Raw genomic sequence first — 21,013 nt, 5'->3', positions numbered from 1 at the left:
TATGTGTGACCATAACCAGTCTTAGGTGATTGTTGTGTTGGGTTGTGGGGTACCTCAGGGTCTCATCTTTGGTCCCATCCTGTTTTATTTGTACAGGCTCAAAAGAATCAAATTGAATTCCTTGTGTTAACTATCAATCAATCTTACTGGACTCTTTTCTCAAATGTTTCTTCCAACTAGTCATAATGATAAGTCCAATGGTAGTATTATCACTCGTCTTGAGGACATTAAGAACTTTATGGTACAGAATGTCTTTAGCCTCAATGTGGATTAAACAAAAATTCTTTATGTTGGTCTTTGTTATGTCAGAAAATGTCAAGATCAGCGTGGCAACCTGTCCTCCTACCTCAAGGTCTGTGCCAGAAATCTTGCTGTGTCCTTCGATCACAGTTTGGTTAAAGTCTTAGTTCAGCAATCACTAGCAGTATTTATTCAACCATGTATTAGATCAAAAATTAAGCCTAATATTTATCTTGGAACTGCCACTGATAGTTTTCAACATCCTGCTCAGATCATTCAAATTGACTTTACACTAGTCTGAGTCAGTCCTCGGTTTTATCTCCAGTGAATATGACGAGTTTGAAACTGGTGAATAGCATTCCACTGGAAATTCGAGTCTGTTTAAGCTGCACTTGAAACAGATTTTTATTTACTAACACTTACCTTCATTTTATGTTTCTCTTTTCTGATTATATATTTCATTTAACATTATATATTAGTACAGCACTTCCGTCAACATGATTTTTTTGTATCTTGCTTACATAAGTTGTAATTGGACTTTCGGGGATGAAAGGGTACAAAACAGTGATGAAATAATTGCGGATTTTCATAACCAAAAACATGTTAATGATGCTTCTGCGTTTGCGTCGACAACAATGAAAGGGGTGACAATGGCTGTCTCGAAGCGTTTCATGTGTTCCGGCTTTGAAGGTATATAGTAAAGCTCAGAGCGTCTTTAAAAACAAAACACACACACACATCGGCACACAACGCCATATTTTTTTTAAGCACCTTTAACTCCTTGGTTTGTCCTCGTAGATCGTCAGAAGCCGTGATGGATGAATGAGCTTCTTGTTTTATAGTACATACCTGCCGCCGTCAGACCCTGGAAGTAGACTTGACTTTTAAAACATGACCTTAAAACTTAAAAAAAAAAATGCCGGGCATAATAATGTGAACGTTGTGAAATTGTGAAATTGTGTTATCGTACGACCACTTTTATGACCTTTTGGACACCCTTGACAATACAGTTTCACCATTAACTCCTCCTCTTTAAGAACTACAGTCGGAGGCCGGTAATGACTTTGCATAATGAGTTACATCTCTTTTTTTTTGTGATGGCTCTGCTCTCTGAAAGATCTCTGTATTGTACAGAGGAGACTGCTAGTCTCTTTTATCTTAAAAAAAAAAACCCTCGTGGCTTCAGTTTGATCAATTAAACTCCTGAAAGGACCTTCCTCCTCTCCCCCCTTTTCCTCCCCTTTCCTTTCCATTCCTCTGCCTGAGAGGAATATAAAGTTATCTGTCTTCCCAAGCGATATGAGGGCGGAAATAAGTAGTTTGTCTATAAAAATGTCCAGGTACTTTATCAGAGTCCCAGTAGGCCCTGAGGGCCTGACACTGTTCAACGTGGCTCCGCTGTACTTCTGTTCCCTCCCTCTCTCCCTGTCTACTTTGTCTCTGCCAGAGGCCAGCTACTGGCTGGGTGGGGTGTAAGCTGGAGGAACCTCCCGCCTCCATCCTCCCTCAACACACACAGAGACGCATGTTGGATTGACTGGGGCTTGAGCCCCCAAGTGAGGCTATCGATTTCAATCAGCGGCTTGGGAGATAGGAGCTGAGTGATGCTGTAGACTTTAAACAGTGGTCAGCTGTGCCGTTTGTTGTTTGGTGAAGAAATGCCGCAGGAGGAGAGGCTCTTTGCCTCTGATGAGAAGTCAGATAAAGACACAAACAGAATTACTTCTTCTGAGAGATGTCTTCATCTCCTGACTCTGGAGGGTTTTTTTCTCCACGGAACCGTATTCTGGAGGTACGGTTGCTGAAATCAAGTACGAAACGTCGAGTGTCGTCATTGTGTATACATGGTGGAATTGTGGGACGATAGAAAACGGCGATCTACAGAGGATAAATAACATCGATGAGGAGTTTCTGACCTGCTTGTGGAGGGAAACGATCCACTGTATTCTCAACATCTGCAAGAAATGAAAATGCTAAAAGCGTGCCATGCATTCATTTTCCATTTTACTTTTCTACTGGCCAATCAAAATCCAGTGCAACCATAAATAAAGTTCATATGTGGGTTTGTATTAATCTCAGTTAAGTGAAGGCTTTAGCTTTGCTTGAGAACATCAGTGAACGCAGCGCAAATGGAGTTATGGAGAAGTTGAAAACAGGGTTAGGCTATAAAACCGGTGGAGTTTCTCATTTAAAATTTTTTATCCAGTTAATTGCAGGGTCTGTAATTGATTAATCACAATTAATAGCATTTTTGTCAAAAACGATGTATCAACAAAAGAAGAAACATTTTTAATTCAAAAACCGTTTTTACTGCTAAATTATTGACTAAGTAGACAAATGAACTGAGGGGACATGGAAAACGTGTGAGAAGTGTCTCTGGTCAGAGGAAACTAAAAGGTTACTTTTAGAATTGGGTATAAATAGAAATGTCATTTATTGTCCCACAGTGGAAACAAATCAGGGTTAACAGAAGCATCAGGGCAATATAGGCTCACACATAGGCCTCCACCTGAATAATGCGTAGTTGCGCCACTGTGTACAGCACTTTGTATCAGCTGTGGTTGTTTTAAAGTGCTTTATAAATAAAGTTGGTATGGTATGGTATGGTATGGTATGGTATGGTATGGTATGGTATGGTATGGTATGGTATGGTATGGTATGGTATGGTCCTTCAGTAATCACTAGATTTAAATAGAGAAGATGGGCACATCCGACTATCTAATACAATAGTTAATACTACACGATTTTTTGCCCCTATTTTACCCTGATGACAATCTTAGATCGCTGACCGATCTAAGATTGTCGTTGATGATTTCGTATTCGATCATCCTGCAGTGTGTGGTGGGTTACGGTAGATCGTCCTGGCCGCTCCGATCTAAATCAGGGGTTTTCCCCGACTTGGAGCTTAAAGCTGAATGTGACAGGTAGCCATTCAAAAAGCGCGGATTCTCCTTCGAGCTTTCTGAGGGGAAATTACGAGGGGAATCCCAAACAGCTGACACGGCGCAATCCGAAGTCCAGCGGACATTGGAGATTATATGTGGAAACAACATTAATGTTTATTCAACATATTGTGCAAAGAATATAGAAATGACAAGGGAAGGAGTTTTATCCAAATTACTACCGCAGCTGATAAACTCGGTAAGTTTTCAGCTGTTCTTCGTGACATAAATAGGTTATAATGATTTTCATTCAGTCAGGACTTTACACTGACTCTAGCCACATGCGTCACAGGTAGATTCTAGTAAAGCATTGATTAATGCCTGATTTAAAAATTAGTTAACTGGACTTGTAGCCCTTATTTTGTGCCCATGTGGCTGGACATCACACGGCATGACGAACTTGATCGAACCGTTATACCTAGGATTTCTGTCGGCTAATGTGTGGTCTCAGGGTTTGAAAATGGGCCGACAATCGGCCGACAACTCATGTAGTGTGCGCTGGACATTACACAAAGGAAATGAGGAAGGGATTTGTCAGTAGAGAGCACCGGAGCTGAGCCTTTTTTCATTCAGTGTCATCAACAGAAAGAAAAAAGGCAGGAAGAGACGATAAATTAAAATGAGGTCGATAGGTTTAATTTATCGTGCGATTAATTGATTTATCGTTTATCGCGACAGGCCTACTCACACAAAGATAAAAAGTAAAAACATCAAACAGACTAAATTAAGAATAACATACATTAAGGACAAGATTACAACTTAAACGCACTATGCAGTAGTGCACTGCAAACCAAGGAATGTGCAACTGAGTAGAATTCAAAATCTACATATCTACAAATCTACAAACAATATATGAAAACTGAAAACAACAGAGATGTAGAAATAACAGCAGAAATGTTATGTAAGGTGAGTAAATAAATTGCAAAACATGCAAAACGCACTAGGTGGGACAAAATTGTAACAGTGTATTACGGAGGTGGAAGCATCATAATTAGCTTCTTGGAGTCAATTAGAATAAACAAAGAATAGAAATAACTTTTATACCTCAGTGGGGAAATTCAGCTGCAGCAGGAATGTGAAACATGTAGATTTATACACAATAAAAATCTATAAAGGCCAGATATACCATATAGGAAATATTGTTATTAAAATTAGCAAAGTCCGATTGAGAAAAAAAAAGCAACCGAGTAGGAATATTTAATAAAAAATGACAAAATGTGCGTGCATGTTTGTGCATAAGCAGACTATTTACATAAAGTTAAAAAAATTGCAAACAACAGCAGGAATAGGAGGCTTTAGACTGTCACTCCAGTTCAACAACAGATTTGGCCTAGTCCAAGTACAGATAGTGGTAAATCATAATAATATGAGAGAAACAATGAAAAAGTTCAAGGGGTATGAATACTTTTGCAATGCAGATTAATAATGCACCTGAGTTTGCAGACACATTTTCCTAACTACTGCTACTATTACGCATTATGTTGTGAAGTGAGTGGAAGTTGAAGCATTTTGTGTACTTCAACTCTATGTTTGACCGTCGGATTGGTTAGTTTTATGTGACAAGTGTGAGGCAAGCACTTTTTGTTTTTGTACCGTCATTGTTCAGAAGAAAACACAAGCGCAAAGACAGACTGATGAAGTTCCTGTTTTGCTTAAACAGGGAAGTTAGTTCGCTCAGTGCTGCAGTTTTTTTTTTCTTTTTCATTTTATTTTTCCTCCTCTCAGAAGTATTTGCATCAAGGCCAGGAGATTAAACGTGTGGGTTGGGAACTGGAGAGAGCGCGTTGTCTCGCTCGGGGCCCCCCGGTGCCAGAGTTCTCGCTTTCATCGCGCGGGGTGAGAGATTTCTCCTGGACGTTTTTCGGGGCTGTGTTGCTACAGGTGGGTGGCTCACATCTTGTAGGTGGCAGCCGTAGCGGATTTTATGTAAAAGTACAGAGGAGGTGGCTGTGGGCAAACTGTTTCACAACTGCCAATGTTCATTAGTCTGCTGCATGGATCCCACACTGAAAACTCACTTTGTGTGCTTAGAGATGGCACTTAAATTCTGCTGATAATTGTCGGAGGCTGCTATGAAAATTCATGAAGCAGCCTTTTGTCTATGTGCGTTCAGAAACAAAGAAGGGAAAGAAATACATTTGTCTGATTACTAGTGAAAATATACATCCGATGTTCATTAATATGTAGTGCACTGCTCACATAAATCCCTTTAATTATACCATTTTGCTATGAATTACTATCGCCTACATTAATAGTGAGAATACTGAAGATTTTTTTCCCCCCTGTATTTAAAGGTTTTATGCTACCTCGTTCAAAAAAGCTCCAAAAATAGCTTGGTGATGCAATTACGTTGAGCTTTGGTGTTTTGCCGTTTAAATGGCATGAGTAAGTGCTCATTAAAATGGGATTTATTTGACTTTTTTTCTCCTGCTGAAGGCTTCATGTTCAGTGGATCTTTGCTGGTGTTCTGCATCCTGCTGCAGAGGAACCTTGCGACCACAGAGGGGCATCATGGGACCAACCGCCACATCTTCTACGCTGTCCAGCTGAGAGGAGGCGCCAAAGCCGCCCGAGCTCTGGCCGAGCAGCACGGGCTGGAGTTCATACAGCGGGTCAGTGCATGTTGAAGACCCCTCTTAGGTCCTCCACCTATGAGGCCGCAAAGTAGCAAAAATCCTGCAAGCGTGGGCTTTTTTTTTTCTTCCCGTCTCCTTCTTCTTCTTTTTAAGAGCTGCCAAAGTGCTGACTTCTATTTCCTACTTGAGGGATATCTGACTTTCATCAAATTACAGCAGCATTTCAGAATATTTCATATCTGATCAAAGATGCTCAGAGAAGCGCCTTCACAGACTAAAACACGCCGTACACAAATGCGTGCCCTACACGTATAAGAAGACACATGGCGTCATGCGCAAATACACAAAATTTATCAGCAGGCAGCTCGTCTCTGCTGTGAAAAATTCTTATATGCGTCGCAGGATTCAGCTGGATGCCACTGGAGATGTTTGGGTCTTTAACTGTTTGCCAGAGTTGTAATCTGTCCTGCTGAAATCATTCCATATTTTAATACTCTAAAGGTTACTTTGGTTGTTGAATCTGAAACTGTGTCAGCTTCTTTTAAAAATGGTCTTGATTTGACGAAAGGAAAAAGAGCAAGAGTCAGGTTTTGATGAGGTGTGTTAGGTTTTTTGTTTTCTGCGAGAGAATAGTTAAAGAATAGGTTAACGGTTTTGAGAGATATAGATGTAAATGTGACTTCTCAGTCTTTTATCTGGATCTTCTTAAATGATTCCTTAAATGATCTGAAAAGTAAGATATGTAAGGGACTGGAAGCTATTCTCTCATTGTTCTGTTACACTCAGATATTTTGAAATGATTTTTTTTCCTTAACGTATAACACATCCTTAACGCCACAGCTTATTGGTATAGACGTAATTAAAAGTATCCCTCAAAGCAGTTAGGGGTTCCATTAAATCCATTTTTGACCGTTTCACATTTTTAAAAAAACAAAACTTAGTAGTTACATCTGGAGTATCGAGGTATGCTAAAGCTTTTAAAAGCACTGAGTAATTCACTGCTGCCTCTACCACATCTGTGGCGCACATGGCTCATAGCTAGCTTAAAGAAGGCTACTGTCCCTCGCTCCCTATTCAGCAGTATTTCCAGTTGCTTAAAACAAAGACATTCTTAATCTGGAAGCTAAATGAGCGCTATCTACAGCTCTTATTACTTTAACATTGTTTTAAATGCACACTTGTCAAACTTTATTAAGCTAACTGGATACCCAAGCAGATAGCTGACTAGCCAGCTTATTACACATTAGCTACTTAGCCAAATGGAGGTTATTATCAGTCTCAAGGTATTGGTAGTTATTGGTTATTGGGAGAACACTGGGGTTTTAAGAAGCCATGTCTTCAAACTTTTAAGCTAACATCAAACTTTTCCAATGGTTTCAAGTCATTTTACTGAGATGCCAGTTATAGTGGCTGTAGTTTCTTTTGGCTAAGCCGCTGAGCCTCACTGCCTCCCTCACTTGTTGAAACTACAGCTTTCCTACATTTGTAAAAAGAGAAAATTTGGCTGTTTGATAAAATATCTGGCCAGTCACTGCACGAAGGCTTAAAGTACCTCACTTTTTTGCCAAATGCAGTTGGCAAGCTACAAACTGTTAAGCCGTTGAATGCAGGCTAGCTGTCTGGACAGAAATTCTGATTATTTACGAGCTGATCTCAGCTTGTTACACTTGTGTTGCTCTTTAAACTGGTATTCCACACAATAAGCACTTGAAAACTGTTACCATATATAAGCCCATTAAATAAATCAAAATATTATTGAAAAGTCCATTTATTGAGGAACTTCATCACTAAATAAATGAAAGTCATTATATAGATTCATTCCACACAGATGGATGTTTGAAAGCCTTTATTTCTGTTAATTATGATGATTTTCCACTTACAAGTAATATAAAACATGACATTTAAAATTTGAATATTACATCAATCAAACCAATAAAAAAATATTTTTTACAGAAATACTGGCTTAATGAAAAGTATGTTCAATGCTTAAAGGTTGGTATTTCCAAAAAGTTAATAATTTTTGTAATACTTTTATATTTTGCGTATGAAAAAGACCAAACCCAGTGACATCTGGATGAAAGATCTTAAACATTACTGTAAGACACAGCAATAATAAAATCCAAACTTCCCCTCTAAAGTTACTTATTTAGATATCATCCATTTAAAACCGCAGTTTTCCAACCCTCCATTCATTCTCAGATGTGACGTATTGATACGTGCGTGTGCATTCTGACACTATTGATTGGGTGTGATTGGGAGTGTCAGCCTGGTGTGAGGCTGTGTGCTGCTCTCCCTCTGGGGACTGGGGACGGCAGCTCTTTGTAACCTTGGCCCTGCTGCTCTGTTGCTGCCGCCGCCGCCTGAATCATGAATAAAACATGGCTTTGACCTTTATCAGGAGTATTGGACAGTCCACTCCTGTGTCTTCCTCTCTGCCTGTCTCTGTCGTTCTCGTTGTCCCTCGTGTATCCGCACGGACACTCCTGCTTTATTCTAGTGTTTTTGGTTCATTTTCTTTCCCTTTAGTGCCTTAATATAATTGCAACTTGCATCATAACTAGAATAAAGATGATTTCAATCAGTTTTGCTACTTTTATTCTGATTTTGAGTGAGGAGGATTTACACCTTGTGGTGTCCAACTCAGCACCAATACACCCACTGATGAGCCTCCCTTTTCATGATTGGCCCTCGCTCCCACCAACCTCCAGGTCCAATCTGCTGACTGGTTTCCTTTACGTGCCCATCGCCAGAGGCTGATCCTAAATGTCAACGACACTAAATCGCCTTTGTTAAGTCAAACCTAGCTTAATTGTGTCACCTGCGATTTGCTCCTCACGTTGCAGCAGATACCGACGTATCGAGAAGTGTCAGGGCTTCACAGTGCGCTCTGATATGCAATATAGTTTTGAAAACGTCGAAGCGGAGTGGAAAAAGTCTGACAAGCCCAGTGCCAGCTTGAGAGGATCGTGATGTCTGTTGGCATTCCCGCGCTAATGCCGCAGGAGCGGAATGGGAATCAAATGTCTCCGAGCTGGCACTCAACGCATTGCTTGGTCTCTTTGATTTTTAGTGTATGGCATCCAGGAAAATGTCATCGTGTGCTGCTATTGTGCAGACTTGACATATTCCTTTTGTAACTAAAATGCAAAAAAAAAAAAAAAAAATAAAATACAAAAGGAGGAATACCTGAGATGATGTCTCTATGCCTGCGTGGACAGATTTACTGTGATGCATTGCTGTTCCGGGTTTGTCTGTTCTGTTGATGACAGGATGGAGCTCTTTCTATTTGTGTGTTTTGTTTATCTTCACTTATAGTGCATGTTGTAGTTTGTCAGCAATCCTTTATATTAAACGTGGAATAATCTTACTCCCAACAGGATAGGGGAGCAGTAAATTGTAGCAATGTGATGCATCACTGTGTGTTAATAAGTCTCATCTTCAGTCGTGGCTACTGTGATGTTGTGCTATCATCACAAATCAGTTTAAAAAAAAGGAAAAGGAAAAAAAACTCTGTCTGCTCAGGTAATGGCAGCTATCACAGATCCAAAAAGAACCTGATCACAATCTAAAATGGATGATTTTATGTTCGCCGCTGTATCAGCAACAAAACAACAGCCCTGCGACTCGATGCTACACGTCGATAAAACTCGCAGGCTTACTTACTCACATTACAGCCGACCCAGTTTGAAGTAGCGCCGGCGCCGCCTGATACGTGCATTGTTTACACGTATTGTTTCTTGCTTAGTTAAGAGTCTGCAAATCCGATTAAAGGGAGATTAGGTGTGCAGTTGTCATTGCTTTTATTCGAGACGAAATCACCACTTTACAAGAATCACACTCTGTGTGTCTGCGTGTGTGCGTGCGTGTGCGTGCGTGTGCGTGTGTGTGTGTGTGTGTGTGCATGCGTGCGTGTGTGTCAAACTCTGACTTCAGGAAGTCCCTGGTCTCCATCCAGTGGTGAAAGGCCTCCCCTGCCCTCTGCTGAGGTGGAATACTGCTGGCAGATTAGCATGTCATTACCATACCATTAGCATAGCATTACTGTGGCACAGCTAGGCTATCAGCTCATCAAGAGATTCCGACCGCAATCCGCTCCCTGCTTCCACCCCTTTCCTGCATGGCTGAGGTGTGCATTTCGTTGAGTAAAGACGTAATTGAGGTAAAGCTAAATGAAATCACACAAACACTCCGCCATCATTCGGAGGAGGGGAGGTGGGAAGGGGCTCTTTCTTTGATCGCTTAGCGTTGCACCTGATTCGGAATTTCTAAGGTAGCCTCAATCGGCTGCTAAGCTATGTCAAGCCTTCTTCTGGCTGGATTACTTCAGGCTGTTATGTTACAACCAGGTGTGTGTGTGTGTGTGTGTGTGTTGAGGGGAAGGGGAAAAAAAGACTAACCTGCCACTATCTTCTCCCTCACCCTGGCCTCACTTATTTCCGTACAGTAGGGGCACTCAGGGGTGCCAGAAAGGGACACCAATCCTCTAATGGTCGGGAGCGAGGGCCCATTCCATTAGTCAGGGGGCCCAGAGTTCATCACTGCTCCTCAGTGTGAGGAGGGCGGAGGAAGCGAAATGGAAGCAGGTGTTGGCCGGGGGGCAAAACGGAGGGCAGCGCTGCACCAGCTGCATGCTGGGAAATGCAGCACTTTCATTTTCCCTCCTCATCTGTTTCTCTCTCTCTGTCTCTTTCTGTTTCTGCTTCCACTTGCAAGCGCGAAGACTCACGCCTTGTGCAAAGCACACGCACAAGCCTATACGAATAAACACACACACACGCACACACTCTACCTCCCAATCACCTGCTTTTGTCCCCCGTTTCATTGAATTGAGTGAGATTTTTCTCCATTCTCCTTATCTCTTCCTTTCTCTCGCTCTCTCTCCACCTCACACTCATCCACTCCCTCATTCACTCACTCCTATCTCAATCTCTTTCATTTTCCCTTTGCGTACCGCCCCTGCTGGCCCCCGCCCCACTCCATCTTTGCACATGCCTCACTTTCATTTTTAAATTCGGAGAAGGACCAGGCCGTGGAATATGTCCGGAAGACGAGGATTCCCCTCCCTTTTGGGAATCTCTGGCGAAATGCAAAGGTAAGCGTGGAGGAAGAAGAGGAAGAAGAAGGAAAAAAAAGGAGGAAGTAGAAGGTGGCGAGCGGGCGGAGGAGAGCAGAAATTATGCTCCGACTTCCCGCTTGCTCTCTGTGGGCTCAGATGATGTATGGCTGCAAAGGCCACATGTTGGCCGTGTGATGGATTAAAGCACTTTGTAGGAAAATTACTGAGAGCGCCTCAGCACATCCGAGTCTAGCCCCTTAATAAAACTCTCTTCAATATTGAAATGGAGAGAGAGAGAAACACAGAGAGATAAAGAAGATAAAAGATAATGGTGGACAAGAGAAGGAAGGAATGCGTGAATCACACAAACACACACGCACATGCACGCACACATGCAGTCACATACAAACACACACACAATGCATCTGGAGATAAAAGAGAAAAGTGAGAAATTACCTAAACATCACGTTGTGTTGCTTCTTAGTTGCAGTACAAATGTTGACATACAAAATGTTTCTATGTTTTGTATGTCCATACCTGCCATTATGGCAGGTTCACCTTCCAGCATACTCCCATACTGGAAGCCATTATGACAAGTACCCCCAAAACATACACCCACAGCTATGACTGAAAACTTGGTTCTAGAAAGTATGGACTAAGGGGAGCTAAATATAAATTAACACAATCCCCCCCCATTTTAGATTTTTTTTCTTTTCTGTTTGGTGGAACCATGTTTCACTGTCCTTCCACATTTTGTTGTGGTATACCATAATAAAATAGATTCAATTTATGACTTGTGAAATTCAATGTGTACAACTACTTTTCCAGGCCAGGGAATTGATGGAGGAAGCATAACTCATATGTCTAGAACCTCGTGGTTCTATACTACCACTATAGAACCAGATAACTGTTCTATACTGGGCTGCCTCTTCTATAAGGCATTATTTTCTATGAAAATAATGCCTCTTCTCTTATAAAATTATACTGCATTATACCTCTTGTGCAATTAATTCCCAAACTACAAGAGATAAATGGCTTTATTTATCATTTAGGAGTTCCTATGACTTTATTCTTTTTCACTTTAAGATGGACTGTTGAACTCGGAGCCCAGCCCTTCTCCATGGCTACATCCCCTGCCAATACTGTAACTAACAAAGCTTAACGGCTCACCTCGTTTAACCCCTAGCATAGCCCTCCATCATCCAGTCCCCTTCCCTCCACTGTTTCTTGCTTTTCCATAGCAGAGCCTGTGGAGTCCTCGATCCCTGTGGGGCTGTTAGCAGACACACACGCTGCTGTTTTCTCCATAGGGTGGACCATCTCAAACAGCTTTCACACACTGCTTCAATGACTCTGGATGTCTGTGTTTGTTTTTGGTTACACGTTATGCTTCCTCCATCAATTCCCTGTTTGTGTTGCTGTGTTTTTGTTGTGTTTTCTTTTCGGCAGCGTGCTACTCAGCTCTTGCGGACGCCAAATGAGAAAGACTGGTGTGGATATTGATTGTTGATGAATTTCCACAACATAATGATACTAAAATTACCAGGAATATATTTTTAGATCTATTTTTCTTACCATTAGGTTGGAAACTATGAACTTTCTTTTTAATTTTTACATCTTTCCACCAACATCAACAGTCCAGACAAAAAAAATTATCCATGTCTGCTTTTGCAACAATGTTACATTTTACTTCAGTAAAAAAAAAAAACACAAATTGTTGTTCAAAAAGTACAACAAATTTTCAACAGTAGATATTTATCAAAAATCAAAGCAGTCTCTTTTCAACAGGTCGTAATATAACAGGATGTCAATGAGTTATATTTAGCTGGGCTGGAGGACAAAATGCTCTTTAGATAACAGACCCTTGAACTAAAATAAAACCAGAATAACCCTAATTTGGGCAAAAAATATTTTGTACTCATAAATTCACCTTATAGCTTTGTGAAACAAAGTTAATGAATAATTAAGGGTTGTGCAGCTGCAGAAATTTGTTATGCAATTTGTGAATATTTAAATACATATGTAAAAAAACAACAACAAACAGCTGCCTTAAACATCAGAAACAGTAGTGACCAAACTTCAGGAAGTCATCACAACATGGCTCCTCTATTAACCCTTTGGCACCGAGAAGTGGCTGGTATAATGAACTCAGCAGATGTGCAGTTCCACCAGGTGTTTGCTAATTGCTGCTGGCTAGTCTGAAGGAGCTGAGAGGACTACTCTGTGAGGCGAAAGCTGAAAAGCTTGGAAACTGCATCTCCGAGGAGGAGCTTCTACTAGAAGGAGTTGCTAGGTCCATCCAGGTGTATTGACCAGCTGAATGGTTGCCACAGGAGATTAAAGGATTTCTCAAACGTGCATGAAAGAATCAAGGCAACACTCCAGGTATGTTTCTGATGAGGAAAGCTCAATAGTTAAATAGTCAATTTTACATGATACTGCCCCTTTAAAGGTTAAATCATTTTTACAGTTCAGTGGAAAACTGAACTGTAAGTGAAAACACTTGACAGCTATTTATATCCAAATAAATAACTGGGAGTCACTTCACAAATTTTTGTAGCCTGTAATATTTACATGAATGAAAACATTTGCCATATATCAGATAGGTTTATAAGGTGATCATTTCGATTTCTATATACGTTGATATCCAAATTCCCTCCTATCTTTGCCGTCTATGTGGTCTCGCCAAGAATAGTGAAATTAGGCCAAGCTTACCTAATCCATTGTGGAACAGTTGAAGCATTCAACATGCATGTGTGTGTTTGAACACTTTCATGATTAGTGTTCCCATGATTAGTGGCTGGCAGATTGGGTGGATTTGTCCAACAGAACTGTGTGTCAGGCAAGCTCAGCGTCCGCGCTGGAGAACATGAGTGAAAGAGTGGATAATTGATAGTGACAAGGCGCTCACCAGTCTTAATTGCGGCTGGTGAATTAGATTACCTTTTCAAAGTGCCTTCATTAGCAAAAGGAGAACCACACCAATGGTCTCCTGATTGGCCTCATATTGTTTTGTTGCCAATCTGCTCTGATGGGGTGCAAAAATATATAGATTTACTGAATGTGTGCGCATGTGCATGCATGTATTTCTTTTTGTTGTGTTTGAAATAGCTCTGAAATCTTTATAACTGAATTTTCTGAAAGTATGTATGTGCATTCGTTTTTTTTTGTTTGTTTTACGTGTGCAGTGGCTGCCTTTGCATTGCTGAAGGTACAATGTACCTGGATGAAACTTATTCCATCAAAACCTTATATCATCTTGGATTCAAAAGCCCAAATAATTTTTGTAGTCAAAACTGAAAACCTGCTAAACAAATGACAAATGACAATGACAAATTCACTTTAAAAAAAATGAGACAACATTTGGCTAGTTGGCTAACAAACTAAGCAATCACATTCAAACTAACAAAATTCCAGTGGGACTTTTCTGTCAAGCAAAAATTTGAGTCAGATATCTCGATTCTGTTCTGTGACTCGAACTGATTGAGGTGATCGCTAGCTAGCTGCTGATATGCCCTGGCTAGCTGTAGCTAGCTGTCTTGCTTCTATCACAAGTAGAAATTGATCGCCACTTGGATGGATGATGTTCGGTTTCCCCACTGGCTCTTTTCTGTTGCCAACCCATATGGTTTAAGGCGCATTCTGTGCAAAGAGTTTTGTATACAGTGTGAGAAACACCAAGTTGCTGCCAAGAGCCACAAACAAACCCCCGAAATTTTGCTAGTTTGCTATGCTTGACTGTCATACAGTAGGACTTCCCAACCGTCTCCTGTATTTATGTTTTTTTTTTCAGTCTTAAAATTCACTCCGGGTGGCATTAAAACGATTTTAAAAAGTCTTAAATTCATGTATCACAAACGAAGGCCTTAAAATGTCTTAAATTAATAATAATAATAATAATAAAAAAAGAAGATTGGCCTTAAATATGTTAATCACATGTCTTAAAGTTTGTCATGGAAGGACTGTTTAATCTCACATATGTCAGTGTTTTTTTTTTCCTTCCGGAACTTTTCTATTGAAGTTTTACTGGACGGGAGTGTCTACTTACGGAATGAGTTTCGTCTTATACCTAAAACTCCCAAATCCTTCATCCCCTGGCAGCTGCAGTATCAGCTATAACCATCCTTCCAGATCCTGTTTCCATATCTGTCTTCAGACACTGCTCCAGCATAAGCCCCCCCCCACAACCACAGGAGAAAAAAAACACACACTCACACACACTCACACATGTAGGCATCCCCATATCTGTCTCATGCTTCATTCCCACCCCAGCCAGCCTGCAGCCCCCCTGCCGAGTTAAATGGAGTGTGCTGGCATCATGGGAGTCGTGTGTGCTCAGTTCAGCTCTACTCAGCTGGGCTGCCAGTGTTATAAACTTGCTGTGTGATTATTGTCAGAGCCAGACTCCTCCACCCAGGACGTCTGTGCTGATGGGTACTGTGTCACCGGGTACAGCCATCCATAGAGAGAGGAATGAGAATGCAAAGGAGGGATTGAAACTGAGGTGAGAGAAAAAAGGCGTAGATAAATTATTGTTGGGAGAAAGGTAGCAGGGTTTGAAGGAGAGAGGACAGGGGGGAAAAAAAAAGAAAAAGATGGAGTAAGGAGACCGGGCATCAAAGGGGAAGAAAAAGCCAAGCTGAGCGAGAAAAGACGGATGTACATCTGTGGCAGCAGACAAAGACAAGAGAAGACACAGAGGGAGTGATATAAAGACTGAGAGACAGAAGAATAATGTGCTGCAAGAAGACAGAAAGGCAGCAGGGAAATCAGTACTGCAGAGAAGAAGGAGAGCCAGGGAGGGTGAATAGAAAGAAAGCCAAGGAAAGAAATTAGATAGAAATTTTTCAAGCGAGTGATGTGTGCTGTGATTGTTTTCTCTCCCTCTCTCTCTCTCTCTCTCTCGCTCGCTCTTTCCTCTTCTTTCTCTGGCTCGTTCTAAACGGTCGGGATGTGGCCTGTATCTGCCGGCAAGAGGGAACTCAATTTGGGACAATTTACTCGGCAGTCTCAGCCCTGATGCACCTCGGGGACAGAGAATAGAGAGAATGAAAGCGAAGGAAGATAGAATCAGCGAGCCATGCGCGCGCACACACACATTCGCCGCGGAGACACACAACATGCGCCCCGGCACACAATTGCTGCCGAGTAGATTTCACTTAGTTAGTTCTAACTCTCCCAGGCGGTCAATACGATTGAGTTTATAAGGCTTGGAAATGAAAAGCCTGGGATAAGGTTAGATAAACTCTGCGCTATTTGATTTCGACCCACCACTCTCTCTGAAAAAAAACCCTCACACAGGACAGGTGGCCGAGGGTGGAGGCAGGGGGCAGGGGGTACAGCGCAGTCAGGTAGTGCTAAGGGTCACGGGGGTGATTAAGGCTGAATACGACGTGTCGGTATCGACGAGTACGAAGTTGTGACTTTACAAAAAACAACAACATCTTACATCTTTTCCACAAACAGATGTTATTATCAATGTCATTTCCAGCAAATTCTGACGTGAGAAGTAGGGAACACAGCAAATGTTGCTCCAAGCTGTATCTCATGCAGAAGTTTAGCTAGCTGCGACAGACTGGCGACCTGTCCAGGGTGACCCCGCCTCTCGCCCGGAACGTTAGCTGGAGATAGGCACCAGCAACCCCCCCCGACCCCACTAAGGGACAAGGGTGTTAGAAAATGGATGGATGGATAGTTTAGCTAGGAGTTTAGCTTAACAGCGTGTTTTTGTTTTCTTCCTGGCAGGTTGGCAGCCTGGAGGGCCTGTACACCCTGAGGGACAGCAGGGGGCGCTCTGATAGAGTCACCTTTGAGGGGAGACTTCGGTCTGCAGCAGGGGTAAGTGTTTGTGTCTGCGGTAGATACTTACTGTATAGTGTGTAGCGACATAATCCCTTCAAAATGAAGAATTAAACAGATGTGTAGAGATAAGCAGTGGTTCTTGTTTTCGTCACCCTGGGTGAGAACCTCCTCCTATGTTCTGAATATGTGAGAAAACAGACAGGTTTTAATCCGAAGTGTGTTTTAATAAATATGTAAGCAATGTAAAAATTTATTCCAGGTTTGGTTCAATTTAATTTTGCCTTAATATATAAAAAGCACCAGAAGTTCATGTTTGTCCACGAGTCTATAGCTGCTTGTCCATGCACGGTCACAGTCTCCTGTGGTCATTGGGTGAGTGGCGCCCCAGGTCATCAGTCCATTACAGGGCAACACAGAAGACAAACAACCATGCATGCAAATATCACACCCAGGGGGTGATTTAGAGTAACCAGTTAACCCAACAGTTGTGTTTTTGGACTATGTCAGGAAGCCGGAGTACCTGGAGAAAACCAATGCACGCACATGAAAAACATGCAAACTCCATGTAGAAAGTTTAGGTCTGCACCGATCCACTTTTTTCTTTTCTGATACCAGTACAGATATCTGAAGTTCAGTTTCGGCTGGTACCGATCCGATACAGAAAAACAGTGCTGAATTGACTTGAAATGTTTGCTTTTTTAAAACACAGACATAAATGTACTAAATTAGAAATTATTTGGTAACTCTGCATCAGGAGAAGCTATACTACTGTGACGCTATTGTGTATAGCTTCACAGCAGTAGGGGGTAGATATTTACTGCATACTGTATAGCTTCACAGTAGTATAGAATAGAGAAACAGAAACTGACAAAAATCATAGGTTGACTACCTTGGTCAAACAAGTAAAAAATAAAATGCAACAAACTTTTAAAATGGTTCAGAAAGTGCAATTAGGAATTCTAAATATAATGTAAAATAAAAATATAAGGCATGACTTCACTCAAAGCACAAAGCATAGAATTACATTAAATAGATATGCCAGGGCACATAGTCATCTGATACCTGATCTAGAATTTTCTTCAATAGCGGACCGATACAGATATTAATATCAAATCAATCCCCATATTGAAAGAAAGATCCCAGGCTAGTATTTGTACACTGAAAACAGAAAATGCAGCTCCAACTTAAAAACTGGTACGAATTAGTCACAGGTTAGTGAATTAAGTTCGTCTAACTTACTTTATTTTTAACCTGACAACTTAATAAGGTTAATTTGATTACTTGTGATCAAATTATATTTTAAGTTGGATCACCTGTTCTCTGTTTCCAGTGTACCCAGGATCTTGCTGTATACGGCAACAGTGCTGCCAAAAACAACCCAGCTTTATTTACTTATTTATATATGCAACGAGAATTCGTGTTTTCAGAAATATTAATTTAACAAGAGCAGCTCAGTTGTAATCCAGATTACTTCAGGAACAGTGAAACCACACTTTCATTTTGAACCGAATAGGAATCTCAAATCATTTACCAGCAACAATGTAGGATTATATTTTCTTAGACCAAACACAATAGGGAGCCCAATCCCTATTGACTCTCTAAAAATAATTAATACTAATAAAAACAACATTTATCTCAGCTTCCAATTCCTCCTGCCACCCATTGACACAAAGGCGCCCTGGGTGGTAAACACAATCGTCTCTATCAAAAGCAGCCGCTAGCAGACTACTAGTAGCCTGTCCTGGCTGTGTCAAACAGATTCACACACTGGCATCAGTTCTGATTTCACCCAGCATGTGTATGCAAATGAAACTTCATTTGGCTGTCACTAGTCATCTAATCGGGGTCTAGTGTTGATTAGAAGGAGAACGTTAAACATTATATGGCGAGAGGTGCACAAAAGCATGTTCATGTTCTTTTTTTTTTCCCCTACCCCTATCCCCCCTTTGCACCACCCGCTATCACTTAGCGTACCCCACCTTCAGCAGAGCGTTCTGCATCACCGGCTGAACGCACAATGCAGCCTTCTGACCGGGCTGTAGTTGCCAGGGAAACCGTCACCCTCGGAGATATCCCGTGACAGCGCGGGGCGAAGGAGGCAGGATGAGAGGAAGGGTCTTGAGATGTGGCTCTGGCCACGCACGTTCTCCAGGGCGCACCAGACCTTTGGACTCTTCCCCAGCGCGTTCCCCTTCAGTCACACAACACACAAAGCACAAATCAGCTTTACACACACACATATACACACATGTGGGCATACTCACACACACCCGGACAGGCATGCAAATACAAGCAGCAAAAAGAGCAGAAAATAAAGAGAGGAATATTCCTAACTCTGATTTAGAGTTATCATCTGGATCAGTGTGCATGTGATTAATTGAAGTAATTTATGCATAATCTCCAGTGGCTCTATGTATGGTTCATGATTTCATTAAATTGTTACTTTAATTACTTTTCTACTTTCATAACTTAGGTTAAAATGAAAATGTTCCACATTTTCTAATGAGTTGTAAATTAATAGATTGCACAAATACGGCTGTGGATGCAAATACGTTGAGCTTTTCCTGCCCACTGTTCTTAAGCTTTTATATCTTTCTAATAGGAACTTCACAGTTATTCAGATGAAATAGTTTCATATTTGGAGCTACTAGGCATTATTTTTTTGAGATTTTATTTAAGATCCTTAAGTCTGAGTAGGTGTGAATATGTGTGTTATAAATGTAGATTTCATTATCCTGTTTAGTTTTTAAGGCTTTAAAACAAAGCTAAATTTTACAATGAGGTGGGAAAAAATGCACTTTTTGGAGTGGGATGAGTTTTACTTCACATTTTTTGGGGGAAAGATTCCCTCTAAAGTAAAGAGCATATTGTCACCAGGCTAATAAAAACAATTTAGTCAAAAATTCCCTTGTACCAATAGTTTAAGTCTTCTGCAAACCTGCATATGAAGCAGAGACACTAATGTTAGCCTCTGTTTGCTTGTTCAAGTAAACTTTTTGCTTATTTAAATTTTTGGTTGAATTTTTGAAGAACCTCGGCATTCTGCAACCTCAGGTTAAAAACTAACTTGACATGGTTGACATTGCTATTGGAGTATTTACACAACAGTGTCACACATTGTCAATTTATTTTCAATTTATAACAGAAAACGCAGTAAAACATTTTGATTATCACAAATAACTCATCTATGCCAATCAAAAACTTTTTATTTTGCTATATCCATCCATCCATTTTCTTTACACCCTTGTCCCTAACGGGGTTGGGAGGGCAATTTGGAGAGGCCAATTAACCTGACGGTCACCTGGAGAAAACCCACGCATGCACAGGGAGAACCTGCAAACTCCATTCAGAAAGACCCCAGGCTGGGAATTGAACCCAGAACCTTCTTGCTGCAAGGCAACAGCTCTACCAACTGCGCCACTGTGCAGCCCTATTTTGCTATTTTCATAAACCAAATCAACAACATAGATTAAACACCTAATGTATTTAGTGGCAAATTGCCTTAGAAAATTATCATTTTTTGCTGTTTAGCTGTGTATACAGTATATTACAAACTCATATTAGCTGCAACTCTCATATCTTCTACTTTGTCTTTTATATAGCGCTACTTTAAGTTATATTTTGTAGCAGATTTTTTTGTTTAATAAGTAAAACATTGTTTTTGTTGATTAAGTGCATCAAATGAATTTCTACTTCAGATATTTATAACATAGCAGAAGACATCTATAACCCAATTTTAAATTTTATGTCCTAATTATGTCACACAACTATATCATGTACCATATCTTCCTTCATTAGGGTTTCCTTTCTCATTCTCTGTCTTACTGCCTTGGATAGTTGCCTCCGTTCAGTGACTCTGATCTGATCTGTCCATATCATACCTCATGCAGTTTCAGTCTAAAAATGCACAAGCATGTCTCTGACTGAACTCCGCACTGACCTTTTCCAAAATGTCTCCGGCGGAAGCCTCCCACCAGCCTCTAACATACGCAAACTGGCCCCTGCTGGTGTATTACACACTTAATACGCACATACAGTAAATCTTTTGCTGCAGCATGCATCAGGCTTGAGATTGGATTTTTTTTTTCTATTCAAGTTTCTTATTTATGAAACGCAAAAGCCAACAGCAACAAGAATGCCAGCATAGACAATGGTTAAGTTAGAACTACTTGGAAGTTTTTCCTCGTTCTAAAGCTTATTTACATGCAGAATTTGGATTACTCTTAAAATTACTAATGTTTTTATTTGTTATCCTTTTGGCCTCCATAACACAAAATAAACAAACAAACAAAAAAATACCTGTAAAGCCACAACTAGTGCATGTTTTAAATGAGCTAAATTTACTTAATATGTTCAGTTGGAGCATCCACCTGCCTTTTCTTTGCCATACACTAATT

At 40.8% G+C, this 21,013-nt stretch overlaps 1 protein-coding gene across 5 annotated transcripts in view; it reads left to right on the top strand.

Moving 5' to 3' along the window:
* The window catches only part of LOC103478225 (furin-like protease kpc-1), a 209,099-nt gene that overhangs the window by 2,247 nt on the left and 185,839 nt on the right, over window positions 1–21,013 (top strand). For 2 of the 5 annotated variants that reach the window (XM_081597298.1, XM_081597296.1), the window contains exons 2-4: window positions 4,908–5,063; window positions 5,666–5,794; window positions 16,560–16,652. In XM_081597298.1, coding sequence (XP_081453424.1) covers window positions 4,908–5,063; window positions 5,666–5,794; window positions 16,560–16,652 — 378 coding nt within the window. Of the gene's footprint in view, window positions 1–4,907; window positions 5,064–5,618; window positions 5,795–16,559; window positions 16,653–21,013 lie in introns of all 5 variants that reach the window. The other 3 variants (XM_081597297.1, XM_081597299.1, XM_081597300.1) reach the window with 3 other exon arrangements.

Source organism: Poecilia reticulata, chromosome 16, assembly GCF_904066995.2.
Source record: "Poecilia reticulata chromosome 16, P_reticulata-male-v2, whole genome shotgun sequence".
Taxonomy (NCBI): Eukaryota; Metazoa; Chordata; class Actinopteri; order Cyprinodontiformes; family Poeciliidae; genus Poecilia; species Poecilia reticulata.
Note: the sequence above shows the minus strand (reverse complement) of the source record. Positions and strands in the feature narration are given on the sequence as shown.